The 26,994-nt window shown below is 53.5% G+C and overlaps 2 protein-coding genes across 2 annotated transcripts; one reads left to right on the top strand and one right to left on the bottom strand.

Annotated features, from left to right (window-relative positions):
• The first annotated feature begins 259 nt into the window (after positions 1-259).
• PSKH1 (protein serine kinase H1) lies at positions 260-24,809 on the top strand. Its single transcript, XM_061138760.1, has 3 exons — positions 260-377; positions 9,730-10,756; positions 22,484-24,809. The coding sequence occupies exons 2-3, from the start codon at positions 9,800-9,802 to the stop codon at positions 22,799-22,801; spliced, it is 1,275 nt and encodes a 424-aa protein (XP_060994743.1). The 5' UTR covers positions 260-377; positions 9,730-9,799; the 3' UTR covers positions 22,802-24,809.
• Positions 24,810-24,954: 145 nt separating this feature from the next.
• Positions 24,955-26,994, bottom strand: CTRL (chymotrypsin like). Its single transcript, XM_061138761.1, is given in 8 exon segments — positions 24,955-25,399; positions 25,401-25,426; positions 25,512-25,675; positions 25,776-25,797; positions 25,851-25,918; positions 26,032-26,117; positions 26,208-26,311; positions 26,943-26,994. Coding segments are annotated over 8 exon segments (870 nt in total). The 3' UTR covers positions 24,955-25,051.

Consider the following 26,994-nt stretch of genomic DNA (forward strand, 5'->3'; position numbering starts at 1 on the left):
TATAAAGCGCCCTCCACGTCAACCAGGATCTTGGAACTTTCCCCCTACTACCCACGGTGCCTGCCCAAAGCTAGGGTCGAGACACCTGGAGATACAGAGACCCTCCCTCCGGGAAAAGAGAACGACCCTGTACTTAAGACGTTGATTGGCAGGACAGGCTCGGAGCGCAACCAACCGCGTAGCCGGCTCTCCCGAGCCCGCCTCCGCCCCGCCCCGTGGGAGGCTGGGATTTGTTTTGGCGTCAAGCGCGCGCTGTGATGACGCCACGACGCTGACGCCTGAGGATGGCGGCAGCGGTGGTGGCCGTGGCTATACCCGCGGCCCGGAGAGGGTCAGCACAGTCGCTCAGACGCCGAAGAGCCCGCCGCCCGCGCGAGGTGAGGCGGTCCAGCTCAGGGCGACGGCCCCTTGGGCGGGAGGGGCTGACGAGCTGCAGCTCTGGTCGCTTTCTGGAGCACTGGGCCCATTCCTGCCCAGCCTGGAGCCCTCGGCCCATGCCCGAAGTCCTCGGCCCATGCAGGCTGCGCCGGGGCCTACGGGACTGCGGAGCAGGCCAGGCTATGGCTGCTTGGGGTCCCCAGTGTCCACGACTTAACTGGCTTTGAACATGCTGCTGTGCTGGGTAGCGCGTCTCAGGGCCAGGTGGACGTGGTCAGCTGACCTGCCTGCTGGCCAACCGGTCGGCGTTGGTCAGGGTGAACTAACCTGGTTGTCCTCGCTGCCTTCTCGTGTCTGGCACCTACTGCACACCTCCTCCTTTGCGACTGAACGCCAGCTAGTCGCTTCCTTATTCAGGCTGGGGAAGAGCACACCCAAGTCGAGCCGGGTTTGCTTTGCAAACCAGTTATCCCTCTACTTTTATAAGGGGAAATCCTGCTCCCCATGTTCACTCCCTCTCCTTGAAGCTGTGAAGTGCTAATTCCCACTTGAAAATCTGAATAAGTCCTTTCATTGCCTAAAACTGGCCTCTTGGTACCTACAGGATAAAGGCCAAGCCTCAAAGCAAGACGTTCAGGTCTTTTCATAATCTGGTAGAGGCATAACCCCGAGTCAACACCTGGGCCCTTCTGTCTCTTGTTTACAGTTTGGTGTTGGAAGTATGTGAATCTGCCCTTAACTTCGTGTTTTAATACCATTTTGCTTTAGATATGCAATTTTCTCACTTTGCAGTTCTCTTCTTTCCCCCCAGCAGTATGGAGATTTTACATCTGTCCCTTAAAATCCACCTTAGATTTAATTTCCCTGGAAATGCCTCCCTTCATATGTAACTGTTGACTCCTCTGTACTTCATGTGACTACTTTTGGAGTTTATTGTGTTGTGTCATCTGATAGTTGGCCTGGGGCCTGTGTCTTCTGTCTGCATCTCAGTGTCTGGCTCTGCTGGCATAGGAGCTAATTTGGCTGTGATAGGTTGCTGATTTAAGAATGCATACAAATTCAGCTATGCCCCTGAGCACATGTCAGGGGCCACAACCTGTGATGAGCACAGCAATGTGTATGTCCTGTTTGCACATGCACATTTATGCATGTGGTAGATGGTGTAGCCTTGGCAGCCTTGATGGTCTGAAGTCTCCTGGGGTGGTTTTTTCAAAATACAAATTCAAGAGTTTCATTCTCTGAGATTTTTATTCAGGGTGTCTGGAATCTGGTAGGAATCTTTATTTAAAAAAAAAAACAAAACACAAAAACTCTCCATATGGGACTTCCCTGGTGGTCCAGTGGCTAACTAAGACTTTGCTCACAATACAGGGGGCCCAGGTTTGATCCCTGGTCAGGGAACTAGATCCCACATGCCACAACTAGGTTTGCATGTTTCAGCTAACAATTCAAATTCTGTAACTAAAGATCCTGCATGCTGCAACAAAGATTGAAGATCCTGTGTGCCTCAGCTAACACTCGGTCGGCACAGCCAAAAAATACCTCAAAAAGCAAAAACCTCCTTAGATGACTTTACTATGCTCCTTGGTTGAAGATCTTTGTCATCACACCAGGAAACGGTTGCATCTTTGTCCAGTGGGAAGGGCTAGCTGTGCCTTGTGGCACACACAACTGTTGTAGTCTCGTTGTATCTTGGGGATGCAGGATGATTTGGTTAGAAGTATGGGCTTTGGAAAAAAATAGGTTCAGTTCTTGACTTTGATGATATCTTGAGGTTCTTTGAGTCCTAGTTTGCTCATCCCATAATAGGAGTAATCACGCCTACTTTATGTGGTTGGAGAGAGGAGTGAGAGTGCATATAAGATGCTTGCTCAGTCATGTCTTACTCTTTGCGACCCCATGGACTGTAGCCTGCCAGACTCCTCTGTCCACAGTATTTCCCAGGCAAGAATACTGGAGAGTGGTTTGCCATTCCCTTCTCCAGGGGATCTTCCCAACCTAGGGATTGAACCCTGGTCTCCTGCACTGCAGGCATATTCTTTACCATCTGAGCCACCAGGGAAGCCCTTATATATGACGCTTAACACACTTGGAACTCAGGAAATGAAAGCCACTGTTATTACTAATGGCTATTCTTCCCAGAGTTCATCCCTTGTCAAAAGGGGATCTCATCTTAGTAAGCCTGTTTGCTCTTCAGATGGAGACTTGTGTAGGAAGCTACCTTATGTTATACATTTCCTTGAGATAATTTCTAGTCGTCTGGCAAAGCTTTAGCAAAACTGTGCCTCTACTGAGGGTAGTTGCAGTTGGCTGTTCCCCTGGAAGACATTTGGATTGCTGACTCATTGGAGGGCGGGCTTGCTAACTCAGTAAGTGGTCGAGGTCTAATTGCAGTTCCTATTAAGTTGTATAAATGAGAAAGTGAAGCTTTCAGGAAACCTGTTTGCTTCTTAAACTGAGCTGGAGCTGTGCCTCATTTGGAATGAACTACTTTGAAGATACTAGTGCCTGTGAAATCTGAACTAATACATACTAGGGTTCCCTGTCACTCACAAGTTCATAGTTAAGCGAGTGAGACTTCGGTTTAGGCTTTTATTTTACTTAATAAGTATGAGCACTTTATATGGGCAGCTTTGATCTTCAGTGCTTCCTAAGTGTGAGATATGAATTGGCTGTAGTTGTGTCAAAGTATTGACCCTTAAGCTCTTAGATAGCTGAGAATAGCTCCATTGACCCGGAGCGCACAGAGAAGTATTTGAGAAGTACAGTGCTGAAAGAAAGGAAACAATTCTGCTTGTTGAGAGCTGGAGAGAGATTTATTTATTTGAACTTTGTTTTCTTCCAAGAATCTTACACAGTGAGTATTAAGCCAATTTGTGTTGGCTTGGTCATCACTGAGCTAATTCTTGGTACAGCCCTCTGTTGCCATGGCATCCCATGTGATGCTAAAGTAGAAAAATGTGCTGTTTTCATTTGCTGGAGGAAAATGATCACAAAGGGCCCCCTTCTAGTTTGCTGGCCTGGAAGTGGCCTAGCAGGGTAATAAATCAGGGGACTCTTGATGTGGAACCATCTGTGCTGTAAGTTCCTTGAGAGCAGAGGTCATAACTGCCTTCTTTTTGTCGGTCACAGCTCCTGGCAGAGTTCTTGGCCCTCAGCAGGAGCTCAGGAAATAATTGTGGGTTGAACTTTGGGATTTTGGAAGGAGACCCCCAGGTACATTGCCAGAGGCTGTATTTCTGATGATGGGATGGGCAGTTGGCAGGATGTCTCAGATGCAGTTGTGGGTCAGGATAAATGAGGACATGACAAACTTTAAAATTTTTCATCTCAGCCCTAAAGCAGAAGTCTCTGCTCATTAACTATTACCATGTAGAGCAGTGGTGCATAGCTGGAGTTTGCTTAGCAATGGGGTCCTGAGTTATTGTATTCCAAGAAGAAGTCGTAACTATTCTTATTTTGAAACAGTGTTAAAAGTTAAAGCATTACAGGAGTGAATAATGAACTGTGTCTTTAGATGCAAACACTAGTCATTAAAAAAAAATAATTTGTATATTTGGTGTATATTCCTGCAGTTTTTTTCTTATGCATTGCCAGTCTATACATTTGTACAGTATGTTGTCTTTTCATTTTTCATTTCCTTTATGGTTTCCTTTGCTGGGCAAAAGCTTTTAAGTTTGACTAGGTCTGATTTGCTTATTTTTGCTTTTATTTCTGTTGCCTTGGGAAACTGATCTAAGAAAACATTCGTACAGTTTATATCAGAAAATGTTTTGCCTATGTTCTCTTCTAGGAGTTTTATGGTGTTTTGTCTCATATTTAAGTCTCTGAGCCATTCTGAGTTTATTTTTGTGTATGATATGAGGATCAGGGGTTTTTTTTTATCTAAAGTGATAGACTCTTGCCTGCTATCCTTACTTGCCTTGTGATGGTTAGAAGTGCTGTGTTCAATTCAGTTCAGTCACTCAGTCGTATCCGACTCTTTGAACCCCACGGACTGCAGCATGCCAGGACTCCCCATCCATCACCAACTTCCAGAGCTTGCTCAGACTCATGTCCAATGAGTCAGTGATGCCATCCAACCATCTCATCCTCTGTCGTCACCTTCTCCACCTGCCTTCAGTCTTTCCCAGCATCAGGGTCTTTTCCAGTGAGTCAGTTCTTCACATCGAGGGGCAAAGTATTGGAGTTTCAGCTTCAGCATCAATTCTTCCAATGAATGTTCAGTACTGATTTCCTTCAAGATGGACTGGTTTGATCTCCTTGCAGTCCAAGGGACTCTCAAGAGTCTTTTCCAAAACCACAGTTCAAAAGCATCAATTCTTCTGCGCTCAGCTTTCTTTATAGTCTAACTCTCACATTCATACATGATTACTGGAAAAACCATACCTTTGACTAGATGGACCTTTGTTGGTAAAGTAATGTCTCTGCTTTTTAATGTGCTGTCTAGGTTGGTCGTAGCTTTTCTTCCAAGGAACAAGCGTCTTTTAATTTCATGGCTGCAGTCACCATCTGCAGTTATTTTAGAGCTCAAGAAAATAGTCTGTCATGGTCTCCATTGTTTCCCCATCTGTTTGTCAGGAAGTGATGGGACTGGATGCCATGATCTTAGTTTTTTGAATGTTGAGTAAGTGCTGTGTAGCAGTTCGTTATTTCTGGGATTCCTGAGAGATAACTGCCTACTTCATTTTGATACCCTTTCAAAACACAAGAGCGGAATATAGAGATCTTTGCAGGCAAGAGGTTGTGAAGTTTTGCCATGGAGAACAATATTACGAGGTGTTACTGAAGACGGCTGGGCGCCTATGGGCCCCGGCCTGGGAGACATCCACAGACTCCTGTGGCCAGGAAAACTTTCAGGATCCATCCTTATCCCCTGCTGCGAGGCCCCTGGGCTCCCCACAGATGGGTCTGGCAGCTTATGGACAGACTGTTTTGGAGTTCAGATAACAATCCGTAAGACCCAAACAGACCCAAGAGCATTGGCTTCCTCTGTTGTTGAAGACATTTATACAGGCGCCCAGAAACCGTGGCTCTGGTCTAACCACCAATCTGGCCTCTTCCTGCTACTTGAAAGTTTCTGAGGTTCTGGGATTGTTGCCCTGCAGCCAAAAGAAATCTGAGAACTGGCCCACCTTTTGCTCAGTGTTAACAAACAGTGAGTGGCTGTCCTGAGCTCACCACTTTGTTGGGAGCCGGAGAGTTCTAGAATCTGAGAAGTGCCCTCTTCCCTCAAGAGGCTGACAAGTCTGGTGATCTTGACTTGTTACATCTAGATCTAAACATCACCTAGAACATAGCAGTGAGCAGCATGACCCAGGTCGTACCTGGAATGGAGGTTTCAGAAGACACGCCCCTCAGAAAAGATCCACGGTAAAGGTTCTTTGATTCACCAGCTGAGTGGTATGAGGAGGGATTGCGGCCTTGACTTGGTGAGTCTGAGCTTGGCTGGGCCCCAGGCATTTCTGGAGTCTTTATGGTTTGGCAAAAGGAGCTCTGGATGGAGAAACAGATTTTGGTTCGGTGTTGGCCATCACTGTCTTGAGTGGCTTCGGTAAATTTCTGCCTTTTTGGCCTGTCACGTCTGTAAGTGAGGACAGCAGTGCTGAGTGTGCACGCCTGCTGCTCACCCTTACCTTCTGTGAGGAGTACTTTGACTCCAGCTCAGAGCTTCCCTTATGGCTCAACTGGTAAAGAATCCGCCTGCAGTGCAGACCTGGGTTTGGTCCCTGGGTTGGGAAGATCCCCTGGAGAAGGGAAAGGCTACCCACTCCAGTCTTCTGGGGTCACAAAGAGTCAGACACAGCTGAGCGACTTTCACTTTTCACTTTCAGAGTTGAAAGTGTGGAAGCCGACTCTACAGACATTGGTGTCTTGAGGTGGAATAGTGACTTGTGAGAGCTGGTATAGTGTGACCTTCCTGGGAGGTCACTTCCTGAGACTTTCTTCATTCACCGCCACCCTGGTCACTCTGCTGGGAACACATACATGAGAGCTAAGGACAGGAAAACTCTGCCCTGCTTCCCAGCAGGAATTTTCCAGCCTCTTCTCTTGTGTTTGCCATTTTCACCTAACCGCTGTGGAGAGAGAATTTAGCAGGTGTGATTGGAGTGTGGAGCAGCTATGATGATCTAGAGATCATCAGCAATCCCCCTTCTCAGAATCGGCACCGTCTTTTCTCTACTCTCAGTCTGGAGTTGGGAAGGTGGAGTACCAGCATCAGCCTATCTTTGAAACGTTTCCAACTGGAACAAATGTGAGAGAAATGATGTCCCAGAAAGGAAGAAGCAAGGTCAGAGAGGGATAATCCTTGACTGTGTTAGTGCTGACTTGAGATCCCTGCTTAGCCTAATTTAAAGTGAAAAGTCAGGCCTTTTCTTTTGTAAACCTTAGTTTTTCTCATCAGGACCAGACTAGGTATGCACATTTACACCATAAGAGCCAGTGGGGATATCTGGAGGCAGTTATTTATTTTGTGGCTCTAGGGTTCTGCCTCCCCACTGGGAAGAAGTGACATTTGAGGAGCTGTGCTGGGGTCACCCATGCAGTTTGTCTTCTTTCTGCAGGGTGGTAGGTGTTGCTCACCGTGTGTCTTAGGGATCTGGGCCTGTGTTCTGTCATGAATCCTGACCCAAGAGCTTTTTTTTTTCCTGAGCTGTAGCCCTTTACTGCAGTCTTGTATTTTTCTCTGAAGAAAGAGATGAGTCTTCAAAATTCCGAAGTCCACAGTTTTTGTTTTGTTTTTTTGCCGCACCTTACAACTTCCCTTACCAGGGATTGAACCCGAGCCCCCTTCAGTGGGAGTGTGGAGTCCCAACCATTGAACCACCAAGGAAGCCCCAAAGCCCAAAGTCCTAATCTTTGGCCTCTGTGAAAAAGAACCTTGTTTATAAATGCCTTTGTTTAAATGTGATTTCCTAAGCTCCTATATGGGATCTTCTGGGCATTGGAATGAGAAAAGCCTTGTGATGGTTGAGGATGCTTTTCTTCTGTGAGGAAAAATGATAAGTCTCATTCTGAGAGTCTTACTGACACGCTGATTAAGACCTGAGCACTTAATCTCTGGTCTTTGTATCTGATGGGCTGATTGGTAATCAAGGTCTTGAGTATGTTTCCGTGATGAGCTTGTTCCTGGGGAGACTTGGCTGCATCATCAGTTATCACCATCTTGGATTCAGATCCCCCCTCAGGGTCTCCGTGTGGGTGCTCTGTGACTCTCGTGGTACCGCAGCAAAGCCTCCCTGGGTCTCTCTCTGCTGCCTTTCCTGAAATCATTTGCAGGCTTTGAAAGGGGCTGCAGGTGGGTGTTGGTGTTGCCCCTGGGCAGTCACAGAATCTCTGACCCTGACCAGCTGTTTACAACCATTAGATTCTACATCCAGGCACCCCACTTCAAAACATCCGGAAGTGAACCTTTCCCACTGCTTCCCAAGCCCATCCTTCCTGCTGCACTTCTCACCTTCTGCCCAGGATCCTGAGTGACGGACTGGAGTGCCGTCCTTGCCTCCTTTGACCCCTGGGTCCAGCCTCCAGTCCCTGTCAGTTCTCCTGCTTACCGTGCTCCATTCCGCCCCACGGTCTGGGCTTCCACCCTCCTCGCTGGCCCTTTCAGTCCACCTTGACCGCCCCCCGCCCCCAGTTCAGCTTTATATTTCTTTGGAACCACAGAATCACCTCTCCTTGTAAACCCTTTGGTAGCTTCCTGTCACCTCCCAGGAAGGTCCTGGCTCCTCGCTGTGACTTGTGCTGCTCTCCACAACCTCATTCCCACTGGCCTTCTAACGCTGCAGTGCCCAGTCCTGTCTTCGCACCGCCACACTCCCTTCCCAGGCTCGGGGCGCCGCTCTGGACCTTTGGGCTTTGAGTGTGTTATTCTCTCTGCCGGAAACAACACGCCCACTTTTCCTCACCTGACTCATTCTCACTTCAAATCCAGCATGGGGGTCACCTCCTCCACGAAGCTTCCCCTAACCCCTGTGTCATTCTATATGTGTCCCCTGTTGTTTCTTAAGCCTAGAACTTACAACAAAAGTTTTGTTGACATTCCCAGTTTTGATGTTTTGCTCTTCATTTATACTGTGAGTTTATTGACCATGCTTTGCCAAGTATTTCCCAAGTATTAGCATACTTTGGGGTATGTTAAAATATAACCTGCATTGAATTCCTTATTCATTCTTGTATCCCTAGTAGATGTTCAGTAAACGCTTGATCTGAGTTGATCATTTTATCCCCAGTTCTGTCTGTCCTCATGAACAGGACATTCGCAGCTTTTTTCTTTCACCCATGAGGCCCTCATGTAAACTTTGAGAAGGGAAACTTGGATAGAAGCACCCTCTGGAAAGTGGTACTTTAGCACTTCAGCTTCTCCAAGGGCCCCTCTAGCCACATGGTGTTGTTAATAGTTGGAACATCTTTGTCTAGGAAACAAATGGGGAAGGCTCCTGGATCCTCTTCCCACAGAAGCAGAGTGCACCGATCCACAGCTTCAGTCTCCTCTGGATGAAGTTGTTAGTGTCCTTTCTGAGCTCAAGTTCCCCTCTGCCTCTTAAATGAAGCCCAGGCTAGTTTGGTGGCCCCCTGGTGGCAGCGTGCTAAGGCTTGTGGTCCCTATTTCACTGGGATTGATTTTATCCAGTGCTGGGACTTGTGTGGCATTTTAGCCACACAAGGAACAAGGTGTTCAACTACTTGGGTTAAGATGGTGCATTAGCAAAGTAGTGGGCGCAATCCAGGGAAGAGTGGAGGTAGGGCAGAGACCCAGGGCGGGGCGGGGGGGTGGTTTATTGTAGTGGGGAGGGGATCAATCCCTACAGAGGGCTTGAGGGGCCAGGAAAGTATCCATGAGGGAGGAAGTCTTGGGGAAAAGCAGCTTTCCTCGCCCTAGTGGGTGATAAGTGTTGGTGAACAGGCCTCTAACATGCCACACCCTCATTTCAGAAAAGATGAGTCAGAGTAATAAGAGGAATGATTTTAACCTTTAAAAAACACAGGACTTCAGCTGTGATAAGGGGCCCAGGGAGAGCAGCGGGGAGGGTGGAGGCAGTGACAGCTGAGCCTGGTTCGTGTTCCTGCCCCTCTTTGAAGTTGAAGAGCAGCTTGAAAAACAGACCCAGGGAGAGGTCCATCAAGACCATGGAAGTCACACCCAGTCTTTCATCAAGGTCCTCCATGGCATCTGGCCTCTGAGCACTCAGGGGCCAAAGCCATCCTCCTTTCCAGGGAACCATATTAGGATCATGTCATCAGGCTAGGTTTATCCCGAGATGGAGGGGGAGGGAGTCAGGAGGATGGCTGGGGTCCTTTTGAAAGTGTCCCTGCTATGCTGAGTTGTCCTTTCTTCCATCCGTCTAGGTGTAGACGGGGCGCTGCCTGCAGAGCAGGTCCTGCCAGCCTCGCTAGGGAGGATGCCCCCGTGTCCGTGATGGGCTGTGGGACAAGCAAGGTCCTTCCTGAGCCGCCCAAGGATGTCCAGCTGGATCTGGTCAAGAAGGTGGAGCCCTTCAGTGGCACTAAGAGCGATGTGTACAAGCACTTCATCACAGAGGTGGACAGCGTTGGCCCTGTCAAAGGTGGGTTTCCAGCAGCCGGTCAGGGTGCAAACCCCGGCCCTGGTGCCCCCACCACTGGCCACACAGAGCCTCCCTCGGAACCACCACGCAGGGCCAGGGTGGCTAAGTACAGGGCCAAGTTCGACCCCCGTGTGACGGCCAAGTACGACATCAAAGCTCTGATCGGCCGAGGCAGCTTCAGCCGAGTGGTACGAGTGGAGCACCGGGCCACCCGGCAGCCCTACGCCATTAAGATGATCGAGACCAAGTACCGGGAGGGGCGGGAGGTGTGTGAGTCGGAGCTGCGCGTGCTGCGCCGCGTGCGCCACGCCAACATCATCCAGCTGGTGGAGGTGTTTGAGACCCAGGAGCGCGTGTACATGGTGATGGAGCTGGCCACTGGCGGAGAGCTCTTCGACCGCATCATCGCCAAGGGTTCTTTCACCGAACGTGATGCCACTCGGGTGCTACAGATGGTCCTGGACGGCGTCCGGTACCTGCACGCACTGGGCATCACACACCGAGACCTCAAGCCGGAGAATCTGCTCTACTACCACCCTGGCACCGATTCCAAGATCATCATCACCGACTTCGGCCTGGCCAGTGCCCGCAAGAAGGGTGACGACTGCCTGATGAAGACCACCTGTGGCACGCCTGAGTACATTGCCCCTGAGGTCTTGGTCCGCAAGCCCTACACCAACTCTGTTGACATGTGGGCACTGGGTGTCATCGCCTACATCCTGCTCAGTGGCACCATGCCCTTCGAGGATGACAACCGCACCCGGCTGTACCGGCAGATCCTCCGGGGCAAGTACAGTTACTCGGGGGAGGTGAGTCTTCCCCATCTCAGGGATGTTGGGGAGGGCCCTGGGTGGGTGGGGGTTCCTATCAGGCAGCCCTTGATCAGGGTGGACATGACCATGTTCACAGGGCCAGGCAGATGACGTAAAAATAATGAAGTGAGACTAATAGGGTATGTTAGTTTGGATTCTCCAAAAAGTGAGCCCTGAGACAAGGACTTGGGAGCAGATAGTTTAATTGGGATGTGATTTCAGTAAGCACAAGTGATGGGTGGGGATCGTGAGGCAGAAAGGGAGAAACAGTTAGAGGTACAAGGAGAAGTGGACGGCTGCTGTGGGCCAGGGAACTCAGCTTCACTGGGGGCCCTGCAAATGATCATGGAGAACATGCTCAGAATCGTCTCTGAGGGGCAGGAAAGAGGGTGGGTTTTCATCTGCTGACCGTTGTATGAGTTGAGCATTTCTTCACTGAGGCTTTAAATCCCTGGCACTTCTAGGCTGTTCTGCATGTCAACTAGTGGTGGAGAAAGTCCTCAGGCAAAGGAAGCAGAGAGATTCAGGCACTGGCAGTGGGAAGCTGTCAGCTGAGAGCACGGCCACTGCAGGCGAGCCCAGAGGTGGGCCAGGAGACCGCAGAGCAGGGCATCCCCCACATCTGCTCCCGCGGCCTTGGGCGAGCCAATGACCGTGCCTTCTCTAACAACAGCTGCTTCTCACCTCAGCCCGGTTTTGCCACAGAACAGGGAGGACTCCATGCACCCAGACATTCCAGTTTTTTTAAGATAAGCCAGAAAATCTGATCTTAAAATGTTGAAGTATAATTTAAGCAGTACCTCGTGCTTAACCCAGCAGATGCTTACCTCCTGGCCTGAGTCAGCCGGGCGGCCTTCTGTCTTGCGTCTTTGGATCCACTGATAACCCTAATGCCTGACAAGGTCTGTTAGGTTTCAGCACTGCTGGAAGCCGGAGGGAGTGCCGAGAGAGTGAGAACTAGTCGGTCTTCAGGCAGGGTGCTGACCGGGTTGGAGACAAGGCTCGCCCCAGGAAACATGGAGCACGGCAAGCTGGATAGAATGGTGCGCTTGGGGAGGCTGTGAAGAGAAGGACGTGGGGTGGCTTTATGTGGGAGGTGAGGTGAGCTTTGCTGATGACAGGATTCTGCCAAGGCCGGGAGGGACCCTGCAGAGTGCTCCCCACGGTGTTCCTCCCAGGCCTGCACTGCTGTTCTTGCCTCCTGGACAGTCCAGAGAGAGCAGAGGAGCTCTGGGACTAGCCCCTTTCTGCAGCCCAGCTTTCCTCCCATGAATGTTCCTCCCTAGCCTCAACCGGTTGGCCCAGAGCAACATTTCCTACAGGAGTCGCCCTGAAGCCTCATGAAGGCAAAGTGCCCTAGCGCTTGAGATCCTTTGCCATCATCTTCCTTGGCAGCTTCAGGCCATGGTCATGGTCAGTCAAGGACTTCCTTCCTGTGGGCCTGGGGCCTGGCCTTCCCTGGGTGGTGGTGGGGGGTCCCCAGGTCATACTTCAGGGTGATGTGAGGAAGAGAGGGAAGCTGTCTTCTTCAACTCTGTGCTGACTACAGATGAAGGAGAAACGGTGACATTTTCTAGCTCTTCCCTAAAGTTTTTCATGTTTTCGTTCTTGTTGCAAGTGGATTCAATAGAGCAAACACCCACTGGCTGGGAAGCCCCAGCTGTGATGGGGTGGTCACAGCAGGCACCGCCCTGGTCACCCTCTGGGCCGGGTTTCATCACAGGTCAGAAGACCCAGAGTCCACCTCACAGGGCAGTGTTGTGCCAGGACCCTGCCTGGCTTGCCCTTGGAGCTCCGTGTGGTGTAGCAAAGCTACGGAGGGAGGGAGGTTTCCCCGAAGTTGCCGACAGAGGAGAGACTTTGCAAAAGTCTGTAGGTTTGCCCAAGAGTTCCTGATTCTGGCAATTGTTGATCAGGCAGTTTATCTAATGGGAGCTTGCAGAGTCTTGCTAACTGGCTATTGATTGCCTGAGGGTGAAAGATTGACAAATGAATGGGGTGGGGATTGTGGGCACAGACTGGGTCTCAAGTCTCTGCTTCCTGCTCCACTGCAGTCACGTGGCTTGAGTTGGGCTCCCAGTGTGAGGGGGGCACCACCCAGTCATTAGCCCCCACTACCCTTCATCTGTAGCTGAAAACAGTTCCCAGTTCCAGAGGCAAATCCCTGGGCAGCCCTGGTGGCCCCTGTCTATTCCCAGGAGATTGGCTAACCCCAGGGGCAGGTTCCACCACCAGTTCAGAGAGCTCTGGGCTGGGAGGAGTTTTTCCGGGATGTTCGCTAGGGAAGCAGGCCTTATCATTAGATCAGGCTTTGAGCTGGAGACCAGGCATCTTTCTGTCCTTGTCCCCATGGACAAGAATGTCCATGCCTGCCCATCAGTGCACCGGGGAAGACACAGAGAGACAGGAAGGCCTGTTCCCCATCCCCAGGAAACCTGAGAGTGCCCGGGAGAAAGGACAAGGAATAGGGAGTGAGCACAGAACGGACCCTTGTTGGCAGGCACATTCCAGCAGAGGCCTGGCAGTCTGGAACATGGGCCATGGGGCTCCGGTCAGGTGGTAGGACTGGTCCCCCTTCTTAGCACTGGGCTCTGCCTCCATCCTCACTAGCCACCTGTCTTCTACTGTGTGATGGTCATTCACCCTTATGAAGGCATGCTGAATAAGAATGTGTTTCTGAGTCAGAAAGAAAGACATTCTTACAGGGGGGTTTCCATCCAGCTTCCTGTGCAGGTAAAGGCCTGCCCACTTTGAGCTCAGCAAGTTCGGAGGTGTGCGTCTCTCCGGACAGGAAGTCCCATGGCACTCGGTGCCTTTCTGAGCGGCACCCTGCCCCCTGTGGTGGTTTCTCACGTGCCAGGCCCTCTCTGCTGTGCTCATTTCTGGTGGTTTCTGGCCCTGAGCCCTCGGGCAGACTCAGTGGTTTCTGTGGGCCGGCATAGAGGACATCCTTCAGCAGGCGGGCTTTGAGAAGGTGGAAGCTCAGAGAAGGAGATGTTGCTGACTCTGCTCCAGAATAAACCGGAGATGATTGGGAGCAGTAGAGCAGAGGTTGACAGGGCCGGGCCAGGCCTGTGTGTGTTGCCGGGAGCTCTGTGGTGCCAGGGATTCTTTGGAGATTCCAAGCATTAGGTGGGAGGGTGGCGTCTGGGTGCTCCATAGCAGGGAAGTGCTATGGGAGACTTGCAGAGGAAGACCCACTGGAGGCTGGTGGAATAATCCCCATTTGGAATGAGGAATCCTGGTGCCCTGGGGGTGTTTGGGGCAGATCAGCGATTCCAGAGAGTGGGCCCCACATGGTACACGTGAGCCATAGTTAGGGAAGGGGAGTTGTGGGGCAGAACCCTCCCGCAAAGCTGCAGGAGGAGCATCTTCTTACGAGGCAGATCTAGAAGGGACCTCCAGCTGCCTTCTTACCCGGAGAGTGTGTCCAGCCCTGCTTTGAAAGCCCTGCCTGGGGCCCAGCAGTGGAAGGAGGCACACAAGTGGGGCCTCCTTCATACCTGCCCCACGATGCTGACACTCTGGATGCTCCAGCCCCCGGCCATGGTCCCATACTCCCCTCCATCCAGGTCCGAGATGTTTGCTCCTTTCACTCCTCTCACTAGGCTTTCACTCAGGACTTTCCCTCTGTTCCTAGTGTCAACCTAAGAAGTTTGACCAGCTCTCAGTTATTCAGTTCAAAGATTGCTTCCATTAAGAATAGTGCCAAAAAAAAAAATAGAATAGTGCCAACCCTTGCCATCGTGTAACCTGCTGAGTACCAGGCACAGGGCTGAGGGCGCTACACCCAGCATGTCTAATCTGTACAATAATCTTGCCAGTAGGTATAATCCTCTTGTTTTACAGATTAGTAAACTGAGGCTAGTGAGGAAGTAGCTTGTCCAGCGCCTCACAGAGAGTGCCAAGACTGGGATTTGAATCTAGGCCCTCTTGGCTTCAGAGTTCTTGGCCTTCCCAGACCCATAGTCTGCTTTCCCCAGTACGCGTGCGTCAGCATGTTGCTGGAGTCTTCATTTCCTCCCTCTCCCAGGCCGTCATCCGTGGACATCTCTTCCCTCCCTGGCCTGTAAGTTTCTGAGGACAGCATGTGTGTCAGCACATCTGCTCACGGTGCTTTCCCCAGCTTCTCTTGAGGGCAGCACCAGTGGTTGTCAGTGATGCCCTGGGCAAGGACCCAAACGGGACTGTCAGGCAGACAAGGTCACTCCTGCTACCTGGAGTGTTCTCTTCTGGGGCTGGACCCCAGGAAGAAGTGAGGCACCTCTTGGAGATGCAGTTAGGGGGTTGTTGGCCAAACCTGCCTAGAAGCAAATGCAGGGATCTTGGGAGAACAGAGAGTTCTGGGAAGAAGGAGGCTGTGGCAGGTGATTTAGAGAGGAGAAATCTGAATTTTTATCCAGTGACTGGAGGTACTGGAGTGGAGAGGGCCAACCTGGGGTCGTGTTGGAAATGATAGGGAGACATGTTGGCCAGATACAAGGAAGGCCTGTGTGAGTCTGAGAGCAGGTTGAAGACACAGTCACCTTGAAGGAGCTTCCTCTCACAGGAGGCCCCAGGAGATCTGGTGCAGCTGCTGCTAAAGGAGTGACACAGAAGGTGAATCACCATCTGTAGACCATACTAGAGGGCTGTTATGGTCCCACCGACTTGGAGATGCTGTGATTCACTTGACATGAAATGTGACATTGTGGGCCTAATGTCATTACTTTTGTCAAGAGTTCTATTCCTAGAGGCAGGATGGATGAAGAGGTTCTTGTGGGACTGATGACAGAGTGAGGCCATCAGCAGCTTTGCTGTCTGCCACATTTAGCAGCTTTTAATTGTCACCCTCCTCTGCTTGGGCAGTCTGTGAGCTGTGGGCGGGCCCAGGTGATGGCACCAGGAACAGGGGGGGCTTGGGCAAAGCTCCTCCCAGAGCCTTGCTTAGGAGAGTGAGTGCTGCCAGGCAGGGGCCTGAACCCCGGTGGGAGAGGAAGCCCAGCTGCCACTCCCCAGGGCATTGTGCTGGTGAGGGGCTGGCTCTCCAGGGGGGTGTCTCTGGGGTGCAGGCTGACCATCCATCCCTTTGGGCCAAGGGACACCTGCTCAGGGCCAGCGAGTTGTGCCCTGTGGTTGTCTTACCCTGCAGAGCCCTGCAGTAGGGTGAGTGCCCGGAGCAGAGTGGACGTTTACGAGCCCATCCCAGCTCTCCGCCGCACCTCACAGTAACTGAGACACGTGCCGTTCTCCCCTGGGATGCCGAAGATAAAATGAGGTGTGGAGCGTGTGGTGTGTCCTGGTGCTTTCCAGGCGGAGGGGGCCAGAGCCTGTGGGGCTGCTCGTGCAGCCTGCTTCACATGCTCCGACAGGGAGCTTCCGAGGGAGCGGGGTAGGGCCTTGCCCGGGAGCTGTGGAGAGGGCGGCCAGGGGCCATGCGAGGGCTGGAGATTGGACGTTACAGGCAGCAGAGCAGGATGCAAGGAGGCAGGTGGCGGATTTCCAGGCTTGTGCTTGGATTCTACTAGACGCCTTTAATTGCCTCATGTTGCCACTATCCATGTGGATAGGGGCTCATGTGTGCCCCTGGGCCACCACTGGCTCCGTGGAGCCCCGCCGTCTTCTCGCTGCTGTTGCCTTGGTTACACACTCACCTCCTGTGCTGGCAGAAGCAAATGCCTGTCTCCCCACATTGTTGGACCGAGCCAGTTTAGCCAGAATACTTTACTCTGCCCACCTACGACACCTTGTTACCCCAAGGTCCTTTCATCACTGCTGTTTCCCAACCCCTGCCAAGGTCTCTTCAACAAAGGGGTTTATCGTGGGTTGTGTTTGGAGCGGCTTCTGGTGCCGCATCTGTCCCCTCCCTCTCTGCTCTTCCCATTGTCTGTCTCCGCCTGCAGAGCTCTGCTGTTTCACAGGCCCTGTTGTTTCTAGGCCCTTGAGTTTCTCTGGGAGCTGCTGGGGTGGTTGCGCCCACATTCTGACCTCTTTAAATCTGCTGTGACCTCCCACACTCATCCCCCAGCCACCCCCACCGAGGTGGTTAATGATGACCTGATCCAACCACCCCGCACGGCCATACCTCTCCAAGCTCTCCTTCCTCAGAGGTTTCTGTCTCCCAGTGTGAGGATGATGCCCAGACCTGAGCTTCGCTCCAGTGGGACCCTGAGTCACCTCATCTCTTCACTTCTCCTGCCTGCACACGTAGACCAAGTACCTGCCCTCAGCCGAAGCATTTGTACCCAGGGTTCCAGAGACACAGACCTCTGGGGACAGAGGCCACAGTATGGATGACATGCTAACAGCCACCAGGATTCAAACTCCCTCAGAAATTGTTAGAATGGTAGGAAGTTTTACAAAAAACAAATGCCATGGTGGGCCTTGGAAATCACTTCACTTTAGCAGAACTCATGTGTGGAGATAGAGGAGACCATTATGCAGCTGGCTCTAAAATCCAGAACCTTTTAGGGGCTGTTCCAGGACACTGGTAAAAGCAGACATCACTTGGTCACTGACACAGGTTGTCAACATCCTCGATTCCAAGGCCAGCATGCAGCACCCTTCCTCACTCTTGACTTGTGCCCTGTCGCCCCCCTGTCCCTGTCCTCACACTGTGGACTCTGGGCAGGGACACGTGGGGGTGCAGTATTTCATCTCGTTACTCATCTTGAGTTTAGAACACAGCTTTAGTAACCTTTAAGTTGTCACGCCTTTTCTCATTTTATTTTTATCTTTGAGATTCTCTGCCTCTTTTAAAACTCTCTATTATCTTCCTTCTTTTTCTCCTGTCAGACTCCTTCCCTCAACATCTTTCTCTGCTGCTCAGGTCCCCCTACCTACATCCCACCCCAGCGTGGTGGGTTCTTTCTGGCCTGGACGTTCAGACACCAGGATGTGAGTGTCTTGCCCAGAGGAGGAGGTGCGGGCTCTATCACCACACAGTGTCTAATTATGCCGATTTTTTCACAACGCCTTTCCTCATGGTCCACATCAGAGTGTGCTGTTCTTGTCACACTAATAGTTCTGCTCTCCTGAGAAAGCCTGAAGCTCCACTTCCCAGGATTTCCCCTGTGCCCTTTGCTCTCATTCAGGCTCACGTCACTCCAGGAAGGGGCCTCTGAGGCTGGTAGTGCTGGATCTGAAAACACGTCTTGAGACAAAGCTGAGGGAAGAACTGAGTCATGGCAGCAAAACCCAGGCTTCTCTCCTCCCTTCTTCCCCCAGCAGCTCTTTCTGGGCCTTCCTCCTCTGCCAGGGAACCTTCCCCAGAGTCGTCATGGGCTGGAAAAGAGCCCATGGAGGTCAGGACATCAGCACAGCTTAAGTGTCAGAGGCTCTGCTTCTGTTCCTCACATGCAGCCAAGTGGGGAAAAAGATAAGGAGCCATCTTCTTAGAACCCAGGCTTCAAAACACTTAGAACTCATTCAGTTCCTCCATTTTAAAAGTGAGGAGGCCGTAGGTGGGCCTAGGATGCAGGTCGTGGGCATTCCAGCCCATCACTTCAGTCTGTCACCCAGATGCCATCCCAAAGAGACACTGGACCCCTTTCTCCCCTTGCTTGAGAGCGGTCAGACCCACTTTCCAGAAGGAATCTCGGGTGAGCCCCGTGAGCTGGGCCTGCTGCCGAAAGGAAGCATCTTCCTCTTTCCTCCGCGGCCAAGGGAACTGGTTCATCCTTATTCTCGTGCTTTAGCCCTTGGACTTAGCTACTTGGTTGTAGTTCAGGTAACATCCTTGCCAGGCCCTTGTGATGGTAGAGCTGGAGCAAGTGAGTGAGACTAGGGCGGGAGGAAGTGTACCCTCTGAGCTAGAGCGGAAGCCCTTTCTGGTCTGGTGCCCCCTCCAAAGGGAGCGTCAGATTCTGCTGCTGAGTGTCACCAGGGGGGAGCGGTTCTGCAGAAGCAGGGCCATGAAGAGGGGCGAAGTTGGTAAGGGAGTGCTCATGCGTGAGGCCCTCTCTCCACCCTGTTGGTTTCTGTGCTGTTACAGTATCGGGAGTAGGTATCTGAATTGCAGGGACTCTGGGGGTTAGAGTGTAAGGAGAAGGGTGGCTGATTGGCTGCTCAGAAACAGGGTGGAGGTGATGCCCTTCTTCCTACAACCTCTCCTTGTCGTCCTCGGGGCCGGGCCCCTCTCCCACACAGCTCATGAGAATCTGGACAGAAGTGTGGGGGCTGTCACCCGGAGGACTGCAGCTGTCCTCTGGTCCCACAGCAGAGGGAGACTGGAGTGACTGGGGCCAAGGCAGGCTGACACTGTGATGTTCCCTTCCATGCCTCTGCCAGCCCAGAAACCGGTGGAAGCCTCTGGGAGACTGGCCAGTGGTACCTGGGGCCTGTCCCTTCTGCCACCCACCTGAGGCCCGTATGTGTCCTTGATCTGGCCCCAAGTATACTGAGGCAAGAGTTCCATCCTTTACCCACAGCCGGCAGTTAGAGCTGTGGAAACTGGAGGGCATGACAGTTTGCGTTTTTTCTGTTTCTCGTTTTGACTGCACCATGCGGCTATACAGGATCTCAGTTCCCAGACCAGGGATCAGACCCGTGCCCCTTTCTGCTGGACTGCCAAGAAGTCCCATCTCATGTTCCTTTTCTTTTTCCTCACTTGGCTGCATATGAGGAACAGAATGCTACCTGGCCCGTCAGTCAGATGCTGCCAAATATGCTCCTGTGGCTGCAGAGGCCTGAGCATGTTGGGGAGGCAAGTGGGTTGGTCTGCAGGTGTTGATCACTTTCTTAGGAGGTGCTGAGTTTGACTTGGCTAGAAGCGTGGCCAGGTGTGGGTGTGGAAAGCCTTGCTTTTCCTTTGTGAGCCCTGTTGGAGACCTCAGCGGGACTTCAAGGGGTCACTCTTCTGGAGGTCAGCATAAGCCCCTGCCCCGCTGTCAGAGGGCTGGCTTGGGGACCACCTTTCTGTATTGGGCCTGTTTGGCTTCCCACTGCAACGTCCCTCAGTGTGTGAAGGTTAGGCTGGGTGCCCACTGCACAATATGGCTCTCAGGACAGAATGGCTCGAGTCACATTGCCTTAAGGGACCCACCTGCTCAGCTGCTCACAGCTCTTTAGATTGGGGACGGGGGTGCTGCCAGCAAGGGTGTGCTGGCCCTCAGACTAATGAGCTCATCGGCATTCCTCACAGTGCTGTCCATACACAGTAATTGGAGAGGCGAGCGCCTGGGGGGAGGAGGAAGGGCCAATCAATTGGGCTCACTTTGGTTCTAACGGCAACAAGCAGCAGGAGGTGATGCCTGGTGTGAGCTGTGTCACTTTGGAGACAAAGATGCTTAAGCCCCCAGTATGGGTCTGGGGAGAGGCGCCTCTGAGACCACCCTGGACTGGTCCGGAGCTGCAGGGGGCCTTGGTTTGCCGGGGTATGGATCTGAAGTGGGAGGTGCCTCCCATCCATCCATGTTCAGGCTCCTGACTTGTTTGTTCTGTCATTTGAGGAGGATGGGTCTTCTGGCTAGAGGAGTCTCTTCTGGATAGACTGGACCAAGGGCCAGGGGCAGAGTCCATGCCCCAGCCCTGTTTGGCTAGCCTGTGCTGCGGCCCTGTCTTGGAGCTGTCCCACCAACAGGCCAGGCTGAGTGGCAGCGTGCTCCCCAGTGATTTTTCCTTTTCTTGGAGACCATAAAAGGGCAGCACAAGCCCAGCCGTTCCAGCTCCGGGTTTGCTCTGTCCATCCGTGGCCACATTATGCCTTCATTTTTCTCGCTTTCAAATGAGTGACAGGGCTGCAGATGGTCTGGGATCTAGTTTGGCTGGCCCCTCACAGTGGTTGCTTGTGTTCAGGTGGCAGCAGCAAGCCCCGGGCTTTCTGGCACTGTGAGCCTGCAGCTGCGTGGCAGCTGTCCAGTCCAGTCCCCCTGCATGTCGGCCTCAGTATCGGAGCCCCAAGCTACACAGGCCCGCCTGCAGGGAAACTGGACCAGGCTGCCGGTGTGGGAGGGCTGTTGCTCCCTGCTCTCCCTCACTGCTCTCAGCACAGGACTTAGAGTCCCTAACTGCCCACCTCCTGGAGGCCAGTAGCTCCCCAGGAATCACTGGGAGCTGACCCATTGATGAGGAGGACCCTGGTAGGTAGCTGTTTAGAAACCTGGGCTTTCGGTCACTTTCTTCCAGTTTGGCTCAGTAAAAGTTGATTTGAGATTTGCCTTCCAAAGGGCAAGTAATGATAACAACTCTCAAGTCGTCCCATCCCATCTTCAGGACTCCAGATGGGTCTTTTCTTTGTCTCCTACCCCTTCCACCCACTGCCCCCCTGCCCCCCACCAGTACATCAGCATTGGTGGGGAAGGGCTTGGGGAAGAGTTGGGAGCTCAGAGAAGCCAGAAGCAGGGTGGTGATGGTGTGTAAGAGCGTCTGCTGGGTGGACATGCAGCCACCCCAAGTGTGGCCTCTCAGACTTTCCTGAGTCCCTTGGTGTGTGTGTTCACGGGTTCCTTAAGGTGAAGGGCACCATGGGGGTAGACCAGGCAGACCACCCTCTCACCTGGCAGAAAGGAGGGTGATGGTCTCCCTGACCTCCCAACCAAGCCATCCGGAACAGGCTCAGCAAAAGTCCGAGCCACCCACCCTTTGGAGAGTGTCAGACCCCGTGCCAGAGTATTCCCAAGAGAGGCAGGGACTCAGAGCCATGCTGCACGTGCCCTCCTTCAGCAGAGTAACTTGAGGGCCTGGGCCTCTGAGCCCCATGTCCTAGAAGCAGCTGCAGGAGAGAGTACCTATCAGGTGCCATGCATGGGTTGTTTACTCACTGATCCTCTATCTGCTGTGTGCCTCCTCTATACCCAGCAGTAGGCACTGGTGATTAGCTGAGCATGGCCTAATGAGCACAGTAAACTTGAAGTTGTTGGAATAGTTGTTTAGCACTGGGGGCTAAGAGGGAGTATGAGCAAATGTCTTTTAACCTGAGAACTGGGGATTCAGCCAGGTGAAGGGTTGTGCAGGCTGAGACCTGGAGACAGATGACTGCTTGGTGTGTGGCTATGAGGCAGCTGTGGGTGCATGTAGCTGAGCAGGCTTTGTGCTGAGGAAAGAATACACTAAGATGAGGCTGGTACAGGACACTGCCAGGAGTGCAGTGTGACTTAGGGAAGTCATGCAGACATGAGAAGTGCCCCTGAGAAGGGTCCCGGTCCCTGCTGGGCTCCCACGATCCCTCTGCCCTCCCAGCAAGTGAAGAAATCTAGTTGCCTTGAATTTTTTCCTCTTCTCTCCTTGGCTGAGAGGCTGAGGCTGATGCAGAGAATGCTATGGTCATTTTGGCCACTCTTTCAGTTGGAGAGAGGACAGGCCCTCTCTGTAAGGACTAGGAAGTGGCCTGGAATGGGGTGTCCCGGGATGGGAGCTAAAGTGCAGCTTAAGATGTGGTGGAAGATTTGGTCATTCTCATTAGATCCCCCTGAGATGTAGTGTCCTAGGGTAGGATGGGTGGTCTTGACTGGGGCCACCTCCTTGAACCAGGCTTTGAGTCCAGGGCACCTTAGAAGTTTGTTTCTTGGGGAGGGGTGGGTCCTTCTCCTGTCACACTCCATGTCACCTGGAGAGTAGCCTCTGCTCAGCACTGGGTGGGAAGGGGAGGCTCAGAATGATCTACATGGGAGGAGAGGGGCGGTGCCTCTCTCTGGGGGGCAAGCCCAGGGCTGCTGGACAGGTCTTGAGTGCTGTGTGGGTGACATCTTCGTCCTGGGGAGGGCAGTGTTTAGTGTGCTCACTCTAATGCTTGTCCTTCGCCTCTAGCCCTGGCCCAGTGTGTCCAACCTGGCCAAGGACTTCATTGACCGCCTGCTGACGGTGGACCCTGGCGCCCGTATGACTGCACTGCAGGCCCTGAGGCATCCGTGGGTGGTGAGCATGGCAGCCTCTTCGTCTATGAAGAATCTGCACCGCTCCATCTCCCAGAACCTCCTCAAACGCGCCTCCTCGCGCTGCCAGAGCACTAAATCTGCCCAGTCCACGCGGTCCAGCCGCTCGACACGCTCCAACAAGTCCCGCCGAGTGCGGGAGCGAGAGCTGCGGGAGCTCAACCTGCGCTACCAGCAGCAGTACAACGGCTGAGCCACCAGCGGGATGCAGACATGGTGGGCCCCAGCCTGGCCACACACTGCTGGGCCCAGCGCCCTCTCTAGAGATAGACCTGCATGGTCCAGGGTAGGTGAATGGCCCCAGCCCCTTCTCTGTGCCTTCAGCAGCCCCCATTTTCACCCTGGGCCTGAACCTGGTGCGACAGAGCGGAGGGAGTCCTGGGCCCTATGAACCCTGAATCTGATTTGGCACAGATGCTCCTCTTGGTGGACAAGTGCTCTGGTATATATTGGGGGAAGGGCGGGACCTGGCCTTCAGTCTCACCTCTTTCTTGGCTCTCCCCCAGACCAAAGGGGCATGCACTGCCAGGTAGAGGGTGTCCTGTGGTCTCAGGACTCTTTGGGACAGTAACTTCTGGAACTCCCCTTTCCCCTACCAAGCCTTCTCCCTAACCCCCTGCCCCCATGTTTCATGGCATCCTGACCCTCATGATTATGCTCTAGTGAGAGGCCCAGGTAGGCCCATAACTTGTGCCTTGGCTGGACTTTCAGCCCCTGGATAAGTCTAAACAGTCTTCCACCTCCCAGTCCAAATCTGTCTTCCTTCCCGGTGTCCCCAGGGACCCCTCCTGGCCCCAGAACTTGCCAGGATCTCTCGTGGGAAGACCGTGGAGTGGTCCTTGGCCCTCTGGACTGTGTGGGTGTGTTGGTAGCAGGCTTGCTCCAGGCTCCAGCCTCTGACCTTGAGGGTTCCTGCCACCAGCCCACCACCCTCAGTGCCTTCTTTGCAGAGCCTACTATCACCTCACTCTCTCCCTTGGATGCCCGTTCTTTCTATTCCCCAGGTGCCTCCTTCCCAACTGTGGGGAGTTAAAAGGAGCCCCACTGCTGCTACCTGGGGGATGGGGGCACCTGGGTCAAAGCAAAGGACGGGGGCTTCTGAGGGAGAGCCCTATCCGGGTTCCAGCATCAGCCCTGGTTCCAGCCTTGGTGCTGCCGGTTGCTGCCTCACTTCAGGCGCTGCTCTTCCCTCCTCTGCAGCTGCACGAAGGCGCCATCTAGTGTCAGGCACAAGTGTGGACCGCCTAGGAATGCCCACTGTGCCCTCCTTTTATCCTCCAAGAGGAAGTGGGAAGGAAGGAGGGTCCTGGGGCTGCTCAACTGTCTCCCCTTCTGCTGAGCTTCTGTTGCAGCTCCCCCTGGAACTTAGCCGTACTGTGTGACCTGCCTCTGAACCCTGAGTGCCTGGGGGCACTGCCCTCCTCATGGTGGCCTTGCTTGGTCCCCCCTGTCCCCGCTTCTTTTCACAGCATTACCCTTCCATCCTGGGCCCCACTGTATCTCCGTCCGGAGGGAGCCCCATGAGAGGTGGGTGAAATTGGATGACTGCTTTCCCAGAGGTCTGAGCAAGACCATCCCCCGTCAGTCTTGTGCCTCCCCTCCACCACAGACCAGGGGGCCCGGAGTCCAAGCGCCCTCCCTCCACAGCTGCTCTCTGCAGGTCGGGAGGAGCCAGGGCCCAACTTTAGCTTTAGCTGGACTGCGGGTCCCCTGCCAAGCAGGGAGGGTTTGGCTCTCAGTTCCTCAACTTTTTGCATGTGCCACCTTCAGTGGGACCCACACCTCAACTTTTTGCATGTGCCACCTTCAGTGGGACCCACACCTCAACTTTTTGCATGTGCCACCTTCAGTGGGAACCACGCCCAAAGAGACCACTCTGGGCCACGTCACCTGTGCCTTGTACACCCGTTCGTCTGTCTCCAGTGCTCCTTGCACAAGACGGTGGCAAGCCCAAGTCCCATGGCCTCAGAATTCCCTCCACTTCCCCAGGTGCCTCTGGGGATTTATTTCCTATTTTGGCCAGGATGCACCTGGTCCTGAGGGTAGGACAGAGGGAGTTTGGAGACTTGGGCCTTTGTGATGCCATGGACTGTGGATGGAGAATGTGCAGTTATTTATTTTGTGTACTCAGTCTGTAAAGGTATTCTCTGTACTCAATAAACAGGCTGCCTTCCCCAGGGAAAGCTGCCCCTTCATTGACAGCACGGCCTTCTTGCTGTGGACCAAGGGGTTGCCCAGGAGGTGGTAGGGTGGTAGGGGGAGCTCAGCCCAGACATAGCTAGTCTAGGAGGCTCTTGACTCCTCAGCACGTGTTGGGCCAGAGGACAGAGTTCACTTGGGGAGTGGGACCCCCAAAAGCCTCTCCTTTTCCCTGAACCAGGAAGACAGAATAGACAGCAGGACAGGGGGTATTTATTGGACCCCAGCGGAGCCTGTGGTGGGCTCAGTTGTAGGCTCTGACCTGATTGACTCAGGTACTGAACCTGCTGACCTGAGTGCACGTGGCAGGCGTGGGCACACTGCAGCCACTGGTGCTCCAGGAGACAGTATCAGTGAGCACCCATGTGTTCCCCTTCTGGCAGACAAGCAGGCCTCCAGAATCACCCTGGCGGAAGGAGAGGGGAGAAGTCTGCATGGGGAGTGGGGATACCACAGGGAAGTGCAGAGAACAGGACAGGGGCCCAGCGCTCACCTGGCACAAGGAGGCCCCTGCACAGATCATGGAGCTGGTGATGCATGAGCCCCAGTACTGCTGGCACCATCTCACGGTGACCAGGGGCAGAACCAGCCCACCGCAGGTGTGCCCGAGTCACACTGCCTGTGGGCCGTGCGGGGGTGGTTAGGCCCCAGATGGCTTACCCCTGCCCTTCCCTTCCACCCAGATTTTTGACCCAAGTTCCTACCCACACCACTGAGGCACCCAGCCGGCCATGTGAGGCCTTCAGGCAGTGCCTCATTTGAGGAAGCCAGGCAAACTGGTGAGATGCACATTGTGTACTGGGCTGGGGAGGCGAGTGTCAGTAATGTGAGATCATTGTTCGTGGTGGTGGGATTCCAGGAAGGGTGCCTCTGGAGCCAGGAAGGGGCCATGTAGGATGGGCGTGGGCACAGGTCTCCAGGGTGATGGGTGCCAGGGGTTAGGCCAGGGCATCCTATAAGTTCCTCACCCCCACAGCCTACACACCTACACTGCCTACCCTTCCTTTCCCATCTGCAGCCCAGGCACTCACCACGAGATGGACAGACTTGCAAAGGCTGAGCCCCGGATGCTCGGTCGTACTCACCCAGGATGACAAAGTGGCAGCCAGGGCTGCAGTGAGAGTGGGGTTGGGCAGCCAGAGGGAGGGCAGAGTGACAAGAGAGGGGCCTCCAGAGCAAGGCGGTGGGGAGGTGGGGCAGGGGTGGGGCAGGGAGAGGGGAAACACACCCACAGCATTGCAGTGGGCAGCCGTGACCACCCAGGACTGGCCGATGAGGGACCCACTGCAGAAGCAGAAGCCTTTGCTGTCCTGGGGTCAGGGGTTAGCAGTGGGGGTGGGCCCAGGCTACACCCAGGCATGAAACACCTGAGATCCTGCCCCACCGCCAGGGTCCTGCACCTGCCGGGACACCTCCCAGGGCCAGGAGCCCGGCACTGCATTCTTCCCATTGACCGTCCTCTGGCTGAAATGCAGTGCTGGTTTAATGGCAGGAACGCTGCAGCCTGGCCATTTTTCTGGAAAGGACCTGCTTCCTGCATCCCAGCCCATTTCTCTCCTCCTGGGTGCCCCCAGGCTGTGTCTCCAAAGGGGTCCAGATCAAGAGGGCTCTTAGCACTGCTCCTTCTCTCGTGAGCACTTCTGGGCCTCTACAGCAATCTCAGCTGCCCTATCCAACCAGCCCCGAAGTCCTGTCCATTCTCCCACATCTGTCTCCATCCTACTCACACCAGCTCTACTCCATCCCCCATCCCAGGCCATTCTCCCTGACCCAGGTGTATGTAGTCCCCTTCCTTCCTAACCTCTCCATTGACTCCAGACCTCAGCAGTCTGGACCCCACATACAGCCAGATGGCTCTTCTTAAACTACACATCCACCTTTTGCTTTAAAGCTTCCTAAACCCTCCCCTGCTCCTGGACCCAGCCCAAGCTCTGGTCCCACTTGGGAGACTGGCCCCTGCCCACCACCTCTTGCTTTCTCCCAGCCCTGCCACATCATTTTTCCTTTGCCCACTCTGTCTACCTGCTTGCCTTCTAGCCACCCCAGCCCCTTCTCTGAGTCCCTGAGCAGGAAGCCTGGGCTGGTATTGGGTTGCCCTAAGGCTGTTCAGTCAGGGCTGGACCAGACCCACTCACCCCAGGAGGAGCCAAGGAGGACCAGGCTAAGGGTCAGTCTGAGCAGCAACAT

This window comes from Dama dama, chromosome 4 (assembly GCF_033118175.1).
Source record: "Dama dama isolate Ldn47 chromosome 4, ASM3311817v1, whole genome shotgun sequence".
Lineage (NCBI taxonomy): Eukaryota > Metazoa > Chordata > Mammalia > Artiodactyla > Cervidae > Dama > Dama dama.